This window comes from Phyllostomus hastatus, unplaced genomic scaffold (genome assembly GCF_019186645.2).
Source record: "Phyllostomus hastatus isolate PE091 unplaced genomic scaffold, TTU_PhHast_1.1 phas_contig_38, whole genome shotgun sequence".
NCBI classification, from domain to species: domain Eukaryota; kingdom Metazoa; phylum Chordata; class Mammalia; order Chiroptera; family Phyllostomidae; genus Phyllostomus; species Phyllostomus hastatus.
Genome location: NW_025333869.1, coordinates 17,469,999 through 17,483,841, shown reverse-complemented (window position 1 = coordinate 17,483,841; position 13,843 = coordinate 17,469,999). Strand labels below are relative to the sequence as shown.

Genomic DNA, 13,843 nt, shown 5'->3' with positions numbered 1-13,843 from the left:
AGCGTCCAGTATTTCGTTAGGCAACTGGCGCTTGAGCTCCTTTCCCTTGTCCACAGAAGCATCCCCACTTCCTCCACCCTCCACTGGGCTGGCGCCGCTCATCACTGCGGAGGAGGTACACCGTTCCAGAGGCGCCTACCGAACCCAGGGCAATGAACTAACCCTCGCTGGGCTCAGGGAGCCTGGGCGTCGCTGGAGACCTACACCACTCCCTGATCAAAACGTCCAAACCACCTCTGCCGCAGATGCCCAATAAAACCGCAAAAAAGAGTCTCCCAAACTGCGCGTGCGCCCTTCACGCGCTCACCGCAACGTACGCGTAAACCCTAGGCTCCAGTCGCGTCCCGTCACTAGGCAACGAGAAAGCTCGCCAGGAGGGCGTAGGGGGAACTCAGCAAACTCGAATTGACCCAACCTCAGGTGAGCGAGCGCGTGGGGCGGTGGTGTGAGAAGGAAAACGCGCAGTGGGGGGTGGGGGCTAGCGGGTGGGTGAGCTGAGAGCGCTTGGGAAGGAAGGAGAGAACGTGCGCCCAAGAGGAGGAGTGGTGAGACTACAGCAGAGACTTGCACCATAGAGGCTGTGAGGAGGAGCTGCGGAAGAGAGGAAAGATCTGGGGGGTCCCACGCAATGGGAGAGGTAAAGGGACAGCGGGCTCATCGGGTGGAACCTAACAGGGCTGCCTGTCTATGAAAACACCCCCTCTACGGATGACACCTGGCCAGAGGTGACAATCGCTGCAGGCTCCATGGGCCTGTATTTTCATGACTTCGCACCTTTGCACTTGCGGACGACCTCTGCTTTGGTTCCTTTCAGAATCAGCTCAAGTGCACTCGCCTCCCGGAAGCTGTCCAACACCAGCTAGGCCAGAGCCTGGGAACTAGGCAGTCTTCTCTGGCCTAGCTTTGTACACAATACTCTGCTAGAATTTCCCATGTTCTGTTTTAATTCATGTGCAGAGCAATGCTGGGCAGAAGCCTTAGTAAACATTGGCTGAGATAAGTGCAAAACTGAGCACTAACAGGTGGAGGGGCTCGTGCCCTTGCTTGGGCTCACAAGCATTAGAGCCCTAGTTGATTAAGTCAAGACATATTTACTGAGCACCTACTGTGTTCCTAGCACTGTGAATAGAGTGTGAACAAAGACACCCTCCATGCTCATTGACCTGTTTTACTGAGTCACGAATAGGGAACACCAGTGTAAGCAGACTTTCCCAGGAGCTCTGGGAAACTCCCCCCAAATAGCTCTACCCACTTGGTGAGTGTGTCCTGAGTTGGGTGGAGTGAGCTGTGAAAGCATCCCTTTGCCCACTCCCTCTCCAAGCTTCACATTGTGGTTCTGTTATTGTGGCTCAACTGTCTTGGCAGCAAGCCTTGGTAACTGTCAGATCGACAGTATTTCATTGAGACCATTGTTGAAAGTGTGTAATTTGGAGCAAATGCTTTGTCCAGAAAGGGTTTGCCACACACTGCACAGTGTGGCAACTCGCCCATCTCCTTCCTCCCCATCAACCACCAAGGACTGGGACTGGAGAGACTTCCTGGGAATGCAAAATTAGTGATTCTGTGCTCTGGAAAAGGCAATTCTACAGTAATAAGGGCAAAGTGAATTTGTAACTTTGAATTAACTAGGGATTTTATTATAATGTATACTGAATCTGTAGGTCTGGGATGGGACCTGAAAATCTTCATTTCAACAAGCTCCCAGTTGATGCAGTGCTGCTGATCATGGACCACCCTTGAGTAGAAGGGGAGTAGAAGGTCATTTATCCTGGTGCACTGATTCAGGTGGGACATGGATTGGCAGGTGGAGATGAGCTCCACACCCATTCCCACCCTCCACCTGAGGGGGAGGAAGAAACTTTACCCTTAAGGTTCTTCCAGCTAGTCTAATAGTTCATTAGACATGAGACAGATTAACAAAATAAATGACCAAATTTAATTTCATACATATGTATGGGAACCCTGCACACATGACCCCATATACATGAGAGGTTCAAAGACATAAAGGGAAAATGAGGTATTATATGACATTCTGAGCTAAGGATCACCTTGGAGCTTCAGAGGAGAGGTAGGTCATTGCAGGACACCAAGAAGAACAGATGTTCAGTATTTAAAATTTTTCCCTGCCCTAGGCATAAGGTTAAAATGTTATCTCTGACAATCTCTTATTATTGGAAAAGCCTCTACTTCAAATTCGTCTAGGTAGTTGAGGGGAGGGCGGAGAAGTTTCTCTTGAGACTGAGGGTCTTTGTTGCCTTTAGCTCAAAACAATCTACATATCACAGAGGCACATGTTTGGGTGACTCATTCTGAATACCCCAACCTTAGTGACTTCAAATACACATTTATCCTTTTATAGTTTTTGAAGTCAGAAATCCAAAATGAGTCTTATAGAGCTAAAAACAAATTGTTGGCAGGGCTGGTTCCTTCTGGAGGCTCTAGAGGAGAATCCATTTCCCTGCTCTTCCTGCTTCTAGAGGCTACCCACATTCCTTGGCTCATGGTCCTGAATCACATCACTGTTTTTTCCCCTCTGCTTCCATCATCACATCTCCTCTGTCTGACCTACTGTATCCCTCTTATAAGGAACCTGTGATTACATTGTGCCTACCTGTATAATCCAGATAGCCTCCCCAAATCAAATTCTTTAATCACATCTGCAAAATCCTTGCCATATAACATACTTCATAGGTTCCAGGTATTAGGATTTGGACATCTTTGGGAGCTCCTACTCAGCCCTACCACACTGTATACTTCCTAAGAACAAGGACATTGTCTTATTTACTCACATTTCAACTACCAAAACCAGGAATTTGACCTTGATGCCATTCTGTCATATAATCTACAATTCACACTGAGTTTATCCAATTTTCCTAACAATGTCCTTTGTAGAATTTTTTTCTGGTCCAGATCCAATCCAAGATCATGTATTGCATATAACTGTTATACCTGTTTAGGCTCCTTTGATGTGAATGGTTCCTCATCTTTTTTTGCCTTTCATGACCTTGGCATTTTTAAGAGTTCAAGTCGGTTATACTCAGTTGGGCTTTGTTTGGTGTTTCCTGAAATCAGATTTTTGCACTGGGGGCAGGAATCCATAGAAATGTATTATGTCCCACTAAGAAGTATATTACATCAGAAGACATGTGATGTCACTGTCTCTTATTGATGATATTTACTTTGATCACTAGGTGAAGGTCATGTTGGCCAGGTTTTATCACATAAACTTTCTGTATTTCCCTTTGGACTTAATATAATTTTGGGGGAGAAACTTTGAGACTATATAAATATCCTATTCCTTATCAAATATTCACTGAAATTTAGTATACATTGATGATTCTGGCTTGAGTCACTCTATGATGGGTATAAAATGGTGATTTTTTCAAAAAACTCCATTATTAGTTGGCATTCTACTTGCCATCTCTCTCATTCACTTATTTGTTTTTATATGGACCCATGGATTTTGTTTTACTCAATTAGTTATAATCTATTACAGTCATTATGTATTTTGATAATTAAATTGCACCAAATTCAGCCCGCAGTGGCTCCTTCAAACTAGTTCCTGTGTTCTCAACCATTTTATTTTTCAACAGTTTCTTCCTGGAAAAACAAAATGCTTCAGGCTTATTGGACTTTTCCAACCTCAACCTTGGAATTGGCCACTTCTCCAAGGAGCCCTGATTCCTTTTAAGTAGTTGCAGGTATTTAAAGATAAATTCTGTGTGCTCAGTGTGCTGCTCATTGCTACTGAGGTGTATTTGCTTCTTGGACTTTGCAGTGGGAAGAGCTATGAGATAATATATTTTTTCTATATTAATATCTGTGTATCTATCTATTTATCTTTCCTTCCTTGAACTGCATAATGCCTCTAGAAAATGTTAAGACTATATCTAAGTCTTTATTAGTCACTTTATTATTAACTCTTTTGGAGTTAAAACACGTGAACTTCAGGAATATGGAGTTAGTCAGGAATAGGCTAGGGGCTAGGCCATTTCATATCACGATCTTCCACTGTAATAGCAAATATTTATTAAACACCTACTATATGCCAGGCTTAATGCTTTATACATGTTTATTGTCTCCTTTAATCCTCACAGTTATGAAGCACATACCTTTGTTATTCTGTTTTACAGATAAGAAAACCAAGGCTCACAGAGACTGGTGACTTGCTGAAGACCACACAGCTAATAAATGGCAGAAGCAAGACTGGAACTTGGTCTGTCTGATACCAGAGTCTGCGTTCATACTGCTGCACTACAGCACTACTCCTATTTGCGGTCTAACTCAGGCTGTACTTCCAGCTCTTGAACTCTCATTAGTAGTGAATCCAGGGCCATCACCTCAACCTAAAGTAGCTTCTTGCTTAAAAAATGGAGAGTGAATATTGTGTGAAGTGCTGGCAGAGTTTCTGACCAGCAGTAGCTATAATGCCTGGCATTTTCCCTCCCTATTATCCCCAGGGCTTCTCAGTGTTACCTTATGAAATAAGGAAGACAGTCTTATCTATGTCATAGATGACTATTGCTTCCAATCTCTTAACAGCATAGCTTTCTGGGTACTCAGAGCCCCTCTTTGGACCCATGTCTGCTCAATTATTTCCTTTGCGCTCAAAAGTAGAAATATGTGGGTAAGTGGAGGCTTCCCATCCAAGTACTAACCAGGCCTGACCCTGCTAAGCTTCTGAGATCAGGAACATTCAGGGTGGTATGGCCCTAGACGTGTAAGTGGAAGCTTCAGCCACACTTAATCACCAATCTACCAAGTTCTTGTTAGGCCTGAACTCTTCTGGGACATGTATATTGTCTGACCTAGGAGAGCTTTAGGAAAAAATCCCTTTGAGTGTAAGAGCTACTGGCTTGTATGTATTTATTGATTCTTGGAGAAAGGTGGGATCCAGAAACCTCTCATATTTATCCTGATGAATCCTAATTATGAAACCAAAAAGCCGGCATTCATGTTGCCTATTACCACCAGAACCAATAAGCAGAGACAGGGATTGAATCTTTATGGGTGCTTTATTCAGATGGCTGGCGATCTGAGAAGATGGTGGGTTATGTACCCTAACAGACCATCTTACATTTCCTTTCAAGCCAGCCTTTTTTATAAGGAGAAAAAAGTGTAGGTAAGGGATTTGAAATTCAGGAAAGCTGCAGCCTGGCAAATGTCCCTAACATCCTTTCGTCCATTGACTAGTGATTTTCTATCTGGGTCCTGTGTCCTTGGATGATATTCTTTATCTGTATCCTGGGCATCAGGTTGTCTCTCCCTGGAGCACAATGGCTCATACACCATCTTGATTGCTTATGGTTTCTTCTTTAGTACAAAGGTTGAATTGCTCATGGTCTCCTGGAGTCAGGGTGGGCCATACTTTCAGTTCCTGAAAATAGCTTTTTACATGCATTAACTGCTAAGCTTATTGACTGTTACCAAAAACTAAAAATTTCTATCTCTTGAGTTCCCCATAAATTGGTTAGAATGTGTCTATTTTTTAAATCAAATTAGATTTCTAAAATAGTGCGACTCTTTTGATGTGTCCCAAGCCCACAGGATGGAAACTGATTACTTGAAGAGATGCTTTGGAAATTGCCTTGCCCAGGCCCTGGCAGAGGTGGCAAAGGTTCGACCCAGTGACCCCATAGAGTACCTGGCTCACTGGCTTTATCATTACAGGAAAATCACTAAAACAAAAGAAGAGGTGTGTGTATGTGCCCGGGTCAGCTTGGGGAGGGCTTTCCAGCTTTTCCACAGTAATCTAGGATCCAAGGCAGAACTCTGGAGCTGGCCTGGGGAGTTTTTTGGTTTATTCAGCTTGTGAGAGAGGCTTAGGCCCAGAAATCCTAGAAGCATGGGGAGTTTAAGTGGGGTTGGCTGAAGAAGGAATAAAACTCACATGACTGATGAATTGGTGAGTTTCGAGCTACTAACAGCCTAAAAGCTCATTACGAGAGCAGACTCAGGACACCTGAAGGGCCTGAGGCCAATCCCTGGGAGAGAGGGCCTATTTGTGCAAGCTTCCCTAGGGCTAATCTGATTTAACTCTGTCACTTTACCCCAGAATAGGCAGAAGAAGATCCAGTTGAAGGAGGAATATGATAATAGCCTCAAGGAAACCAAAATGACAGAAATACTGAAGCAAGAAGAGTATCAGATTGAACGAGAGTGTGAAAAGTTGACACCAGGTAGGGAGGAGGAACTCAGCATTTGGGTGCATACATCCCAGTGATGGACACCAGGAAATCCACAGTCATCATCCTGGCCACGGTGCAAAATGGGTTGAGGTCTCCATTAGCCTCCATTTTTTCTGTGTTTATATGTCAATAAGATCATGGCCAATGAAAAAAGAAAATGTTTAAAGGTAATTCCATTTTAGATTTCAGGAAATACTTTAGATGTTACTGGTTTAAAAAATTCAAATTTAAAAAGATCTAATATGTCACTTAGAACAAATATATATTTTTCATAATTACTTAAATACTTTTATTAAAAGAAAACACACATCAAGTTTCATGGTTTCAGAGAAGGTTTGGAGAAAATAGCGCTTTATAAAATTTTAGTAGTTTTTCTTTAAAAAAATGGACACATGTATAGTCCAAAGAGCATAATGAATACATGTTAAAACAACACAAAGAAACATATGGAAAATTAGGTTAACTTGAAGGCAAACCGAATTCACCAGGCCTTTCATATATTCAAATTATGTTTGCAGTAAAAAGTTTTAGTATCACAATTTAGAATAACATAATCTAGATAATAGATTTTGAAAGTTTTACATTTAATTCTACTTGTTTAGTGGTTATGGCTATTTTTTCATGTTTCATTCAAATGTGTTTTATAAACTTTTATGATAAAACTAAAGAATTGTGGGTTTGGGGGGAAAACTTTTTAGAGAATTGTGTGAATTTTTTTTAATGAGACAGTTCATTCTCTTACAGTATTTTCATTCTGCTTTTAATTTTTTAAGTATTTTTTGTTGATTATGCTATTACAGTTTTCCCAATTTTCCCCCTTTACATGCCTCCACCCTGTCCCTCCAATCCTCCAGCCCTCCCCCTGCTTAGTTCATGTCCATGGGTCATACATATAAGTTCTTTGAGTCCTCTGTTTCCTATACCATTTTTTTATGTCTCCCAGTCTATTTTATGCCTACTTATTATGCTTCTTCTTCCCTGTACCTTTCCCCCCACCACCCCCCACCCAAAATCCCTACATGTGATGTCCATTTCTCTGATTCTCTTCCTATTCTGGTTGTTTGCTTAGTTTTTGTTTTCATTGTTTTTCTTAGGTTCAGTTGTTGATAGTTGTGAGTTTGTTGTTATTTTACTGTTCATATTTTTTATCTTCTTTTTTTTTAGCTAAATTCCTTTAATATTTCATATAATAAGGTCTTGGTAATGATGAACTCCTTTAACTTGACCTTATCTGGGAAGTACTTTATCTGCCCTTCCATTCTAAATGAAAGTTTTGCTGGATAGAGTAATCTTGGATGTAGGTCCTTGCGTTTCATGACTTCAAATATTTCTTTCCAGCCCTTTCTTGCCTGCAAGGTTTCTTTTGAGAAATCAGCTGATATCCTAATTGGCACCCCTTTGGAGGTAACTTTTTCCTTTGCCCTTGCTTCATTTAGGGTTTTCTCTTTGTCTTTAATCTTGGGTAACTTAATGATGATGTGCCTTGGTGTGTTCCTCTTTGGATCCAACTTCTTTGGGACTCTCTGGGCTTCCTGGACTTCCTGGAAGTCTATTTCCTTCACCAGATTGGGGAAGTTTTCCTTCATTATTTATTCAAATAAGTTTTCAATTTCTTGCTCTTGTTCTTCTCCTTCTTCCACCCCTATAATTCAGATATTGGAATGTTTCAGGTTACCCCAGAGATTCCTCAGCCTCTCTTCATTGTTTTGGATTCTTGTTTCTTCATTCTGATCTGGTTAGATATTTATTTCTTCCTTTGATTGCTTTGAGTCCTAGTTTCCTTCCTGTCACTGTTGGTTCCCTGAATGTTTTGCTTTATTTCATTTTGGGTATCTTTCATTTTTCAACCAAGCTCAATCAGTTCTCTGAGCATTTTGATTACCAGGGCTTTAAATTCTCCATCAGATAGATTGGTGATCTCCTCCTCTCTTAGTTGTCTTTCTGAGGTTATGCTCTGTTCTTTCATTTGGGCCCTATTTCTCTGTCTTGATGCAGCTGATAGGTTGTAAGGGGGCAGGGCCTTAGGTATTCACCAGGCAGAGCAACCCTCTTTGCTGTGCTGTGGTGCTGCCTGTGTGGGAGGGCCCAGAGAGGGAACAGTGCAGCTCACCTGCCCATCTGTAGCGCGGCTTTCATTGAACTCTCCTGGGAGACTGGGAGAAACCCCCACCATAGACATCCCCACAGTCTGCCAAGTCGCTGCAGTTTTTCTGAGTTGACTCTCATGGTCCTCGCCTTACCAGTATGGTTGCTCTGGTTGATTTTTTCTTTAATTCCTTGGTTGTCAGAGTTCCATGCAGTTTGATTTTCTGGTGCTTTTGGTTGGTTGTTGATTTTAGATTGGTTGTTATCCTCCTTTTGGTTGTGCAAGAAAGTGAAGGGTTTCTACCTACACCTCCACCTTGGCTGCAACTCCGGAGCAAATATATTTTTATACAGGATCCTTTGAGCCCTTTTCAAAAGTTATTCAATGTTTTTTTAAAGATTTTATTTATTTTTAAAGAGAGGGGAAGGGAGGGAGAAAGAGAGGGAAAGGAACATCAATGGACGAGGCAACTGATAGATGTATCAGTTGCCTTTTGCACACCCCCAACCAGGGACCTGGCCTACAACCCAGGCATGTACCCTGACTGGGAATCAAACTGGTGACCTTTCAGTTCTCAGGCCAGCATTCAATCCACTGAGCCACACCAGCCACGGCAAATTATTCAGTGTTTTTTAAAAACCAAATATGGTTATCATTATATACTTCAGATATATTATTTTATTTATTTATGTATAAAGCCACAGATGCCACCTCTGTAACAATGGCCATAAATGAATAACTTAGAATAGTTGGAAATAACTGAGTATTTATTTGTCTGATAAGCATATCTTTTGTCTCCATAATTTTTGCCACAATCTTCTGGAAAATGTGTCATTCTGTGTTTCTACAAAGTACATGATGCCCAGATAGGAAATTGACTTACTGACCTTGAAATCTGACATTTTTGTAACTATCACTACATCCATGTATTAAAAACTTTAATACAGTCTTATACAATTAACAAGCTTTTGCTAGTTTTCAAAGCCCACTTTGATGAAAACATGAAAGTATTAAGCTTACTTACATTTATGTGGATATGCCAGCTTTACTCATAAACAATTAATAGATTTTTTTAAAAGTCTGGATGTTTCATAAATAAATCAAACAAAGATGATTTTATACTATTGTTAGACAGTAGTCTTATCACCAAGCAGACCGGGGCCCATCCCTACAGCGCCTTGGTGAATGACCCAACAATTAATGCTGGAAGGAGCAGGTGTTTCTTTATAACATTCCAACCCAGGGGGTGCTCACACCTCAGCTCAGAACCCTCCTTTTCCATGAGACCCAGCACTTCCCATGCTCCCTACCAGGCCACTAGCCGAAAACATCCCCCAAAGTTTCCTGTGTTCTTATATGTACTGCAGTATCTGGAGTACATTGCCATTAGCTTTTTAATGGTAGTCCAGAAATCATGTGCCATGTTACTCTGGATTGTGGTGAAACTCAGGAAAGGCACAGGTCTTAAAAGTCTGGGTAAAATCCAGGTGTAGCAGGATGGGATCTTGTAAGGAAGTCCTTTGCAGCTCCGGAGTCAGCTAGAGCAGGCACTATCACAGCAACAGCATCTCCTTTCTTATTAGTCCAGGCCACGTGGCCTACTTCCTCACTGTAAACTACATAGCTGCTTATTTCTCTCTTCCAAGCCCTATGGCAAAAATCCCTTACTACAGATAGTATGTCTCTTCTTTCACTACTACTCCCCTCATGGCCAAAAGCAGAGTGTGCATGAGAGAGAGAGAGAGAGAGAGGGAGAGAACAAGAGAGCCGCATGGGTGCTATATAATCCCTTCTTCATGTCTCTTCTATTCCCTTCCAAGCCACAGGACAGAGAGAGAGAATGGCTGCTGTGCTTAAGTTTAAATCCTCACTCTGAACTTCCTCTATAGCCCCATTTCCAAGTTTTCTTTTATGCTTTGCTAGAACAAGTCTGTTTCCATTTTGTTCTTAGTCTTGAGCATGAAAATGGCAATATTGTGTTCTTGCCATACTACGTGTGTTTTACTCTCTGCTAGTGACTGTTTTGCTTTTTTTGTTTTCTCTTTAGCCACTGATATCAGTAGCTAGTTCCACAAAGAAGACCATATTCATGTAGGAGAACACAAACTCCTTGAAAAGGAGTCCTGGAAGCAGGAATGCCTGTGCAGTACTTCTAATATGATCCCAGGAGTGCCTCAACAGATTCCTTCTTCCGACTCATCTGGCCAGGCTGGCTAGAATGTCAAAACTCCACAAGAAGTAAATTAGTAGGCTTTTCAACATGAAGTACTCCAGAAATGCATCCTGGCTCCGTATCTCCTTATGTTATCAGAGGGTGGATAATTCTGATGATGCTTCTCTCAAAGCTGCAAGCCAAAAAACAGTCATCTAGAAGAGCTCTTACCTAAAGATGATAACCGTATGGATTAAACCAAGATTTGAGGGGCTGTGGAAGGAGGTGTCTGCGGGGACTCTCCAGCTCAAGTTCTATTCTGATGGCTATGAAAATTCCTTAGTTATGTGGAAATTTGAACTAGTTATAGGATAAAATAAACTCAATAAGGATTTAAAATAAATAACTGAACTGATGAACTATTTTCCTCCTGTGTTATTTATTTATTTATTTTTGGAGACTAGGCAGTGAAAACACAGCTATGTCATGTGATCATGTCTTTGCTTTACTGAACTTTGCAGTCAGGCCCTCCAAGTGTCACACCTGCCCCAGACTGTACCTCTGTTACTGACAAGACATATTTTGAAACAGCTCCAATGTCAACAAAATTCAAAGATTTGAACATTTTAAAAAATTATTTTATATCTGTAGTCATTCAAATATCATCTATATGCTGGTGACTTCAGATTTATATTTTTAACTAAGATTTTCTTAAATTGACTGCCTGTTTGACATGTGCTTGAATTACCAATGGACATCTTAGAACTTAATTTATCCAACTGGAATCCCTGATATGCTCCCTGAACCAGTATTGCTCCCTTCTTCTATTTGCTCAGGTCAAAACTCTTGGTTTCATCCTCTATTTTTTTTCATCCTCCATCTGGTCTGTTGGCTTTCCATTTAAAATAAAAACAGAACTCACCCACTTGAATGTAGCCCAAGCTACAATTATATTTTGCTTAGATTATTACAATAGCCTGTTAACTGGTCATCTTCTGCCCTTGACCTTTCCCAGTCTATCCTTCTCAGTCTTTGAAGCCAGGACGATTTTAGTAAAACATAAGTCATATCATGCTTAATGAGCAGCTTCCCATCGCAGTACCAGAAACATTCAAGGCACTACCTATAACCTGTCAGCATCTATAAGATCTGCCTGCTTCCCCATCACCTTCACTCTCTGTATTCTCTCCACTTCAGACACACTGACAAGGCATGGTCCCACCTCAGAACTTTTGCTTTCTTCTTTTTCTCTCTTGTAATTCTCCCATCTACCCACATACCTCCATTTCTGCAGATTCTCTTTTCCTCAGGTCTTTCTCAAAGGTTGCCTTTTCTTATTTATTTTTGTATTTATTTATTGTCTACAAAACTCAGCATGATGCAGCACATAGGCTATAATCATCTAATACATACAAGATGAAATTAAATCTGTTTCTCAAATGTACCCTTATTTTATTTATAAGTGGAAAAGATTTTTCTCAGTCACTACATAAAAGAAAATGTGGTCCTGATACTTCTGAAGTAAATCTCTAAGGCCAAAAAAGGAGCTCTTCTTTGAAAGCTTAGCAGGATTTGTATGATAACCCTAGGAAAATGGCCTTAATTTTCCTTTACCAAAAGTTGCCTTTTCAGTGAAGTGTTTTCTGGCTGTCAGATAGATAGATAGATAGATAGATAGATAGATAGATAGATAACTATCCTACCTATACTTCCTATATACTACATACATCCTATCTGGACTTCCACACACATTTGGTACCCTCTTCCCTGTCAGTCTCCTTCAGTAGAATGTGAGCTCCATGAAGACAGGAATTTTTTCTCTTTATTTTTGTATCCCCAGCACCTAAAACTGCCAGCACATAAGAGGTGCCCAATAAATATCTGTCAAGTGCATAAATGAATTTATACAAGGGCTAAACTCATACCAAATGTGAAAATGGCAAGGTAGCCATTTTTGATTGGCACAAGGATTTGTTGGCAATTCCACACCCCTGACCTTTTCTTCTTTTTTTTTATTTTAATCATTGTTCAAATACAGTTTTCTCCTTTTTACTCCCCATCCAGTCCCCTCTCCCACTCTCCCCACTTCCCTCCCATTACCACCCTCCCCTTAGTTTATGACCATGTGTCCTTTAAGTTTGTTCCTGTGAACCCTTCCCACTGTCCCCTTAAATTCCCTCTTCTCTCCCCTCCGGTCACAATCAGCCTGTCCTCTATTTGAGTGTCTTTGGTTATATTTTGCTTGTTTCTTTGTTTTCTTATTTAGGTTCCTGTTAAAGGTGAGATCATATGGTATTTGTCTTTCACTGCCTGGCTTCTTTCGCTTAGCATAATGTTTTCCAGCTCCATCCATGCTGTTGCAAAGGGTAGGAGCTCCTTCTTTCTTTCTGCTGCATAGAATTCCATTGTGTAAATGTACCATAGTTTTTTGATCCATTCATTTACTGATGGGCATCTTGGTTGCTTCCAGCATCTAGCTATTGTAAATTGTCCTTCTATGAACATTGGGATGCATAGGTTCTTTTGAATTTGTGTTTTAGTATTCTTAGGATAGAGTCCCAGCAGTGGAATTGCAGGGTCAAAAGGCAGATCCATTTTTAGTTTTCTGAGGAAGTTCCATACTGCTTTCCATAGTGGTTGTACCAGTCTGCAGTCCCACCAACAGTGCACTAGGGTCCCCTTTTCTCCACAACCTCTCCAACACTTGTTATTTGTTGCTTTGTTTATGATGGCCATTCTGTCTGGTGTGAAGTGGTATCTCATTGTGGTTTTAATTTGCATCTCTCTGAGAGCTAGCGATATTGAGCATCGTTTCATGTGTCTTTGGATTTTCTGTATGTCCTCCTTGGAGAAGTGCCTGTTCAAGTCCTTTGCCCACTTTTTAATTGGATTCCTTGTCTTCTTAGAGTGCAGTCTTGTAAGTTCTTTATGTATTTTGGAGATTCAACCCTTGTCTGAGGTATCATTGGCAAATATGTTTTCCCATACAGTTGGTTCTCTTTTAATTTTGATACTGTTTTCTTTAGGTGTGCAAAAGCTTTTAATTTTGATGAGGTCCCATTTGTTTATTCTTTCCTTTATGTCCCTTGCTCTAGGAGACATGTCAGTAAAAAGTTTCTGTGTGAAATATCTGAGATTTTCCTACCTATGTTCTCTTCTAGGACTTTAATGGTGTCATGGTTTATATTTAAGTCTTTTCTCCACCTTGAATGTATTTTTGTATAAGGTGTAAGTTGGGGCTCAAGTTTCATTTTTTTGCACGTAGCTGTCCAGTTCTCCTAACACCATTTGTTGAAGAGGCTATTTTTATTCCATTTTATGTTGCTGCATCCTTTGTCAAATATTAATTGACCATAGAGACTTGGGTTTATTTCTGGGCTCTCTGTTTTGTTCCATTGGTCCAAGTGCTGGTTTTTA

General features: G+C 40.9%; 1 protein-coding gene across 2 annotated transcripts; it reads left to right on the top strand.

The window, feature by feature from the left end:
• Positions 1–317: 317 nt before the first annotated feature.
• DYDC2 (DPY30 domain containing 2) lies at positions 318–10,842 on the top strand. 2 transcript variants are annotated; one of them, XM_045842307.1, is made up of 6 exons: positions 378–420; positions 3,594–3,701; positions 4,134–4,216; positions 5,541–5,695; positions 6,056–6,179; positions 10,322–10,842. In XM_045842307.1, exons 3-6 carry the CDS (start codon positions 4,192–4,194, stop codon positions 10,339–10,341), a joined length of 324 nt encoding a protein of 107 aa, XP_045698263.1. In that variant the 5' UTR covers positions 378–420; positions 3,594–3,701; positions 4,134–4,191; the 3' UTR covers positions 10,342–10,842. The 2 variants fall into 2 exon arrangements, with proteins under 2 accessions (XP_045698264.1, XP_045698263.1); XM_045842308.1 differs by lacking the exon at positions 3,594–3,701 and having other exon boundaries at positions 318–420.
• The last annotated feature ends 3,001 nt before the right edge of the window (positions 10,843–13,843 follow it).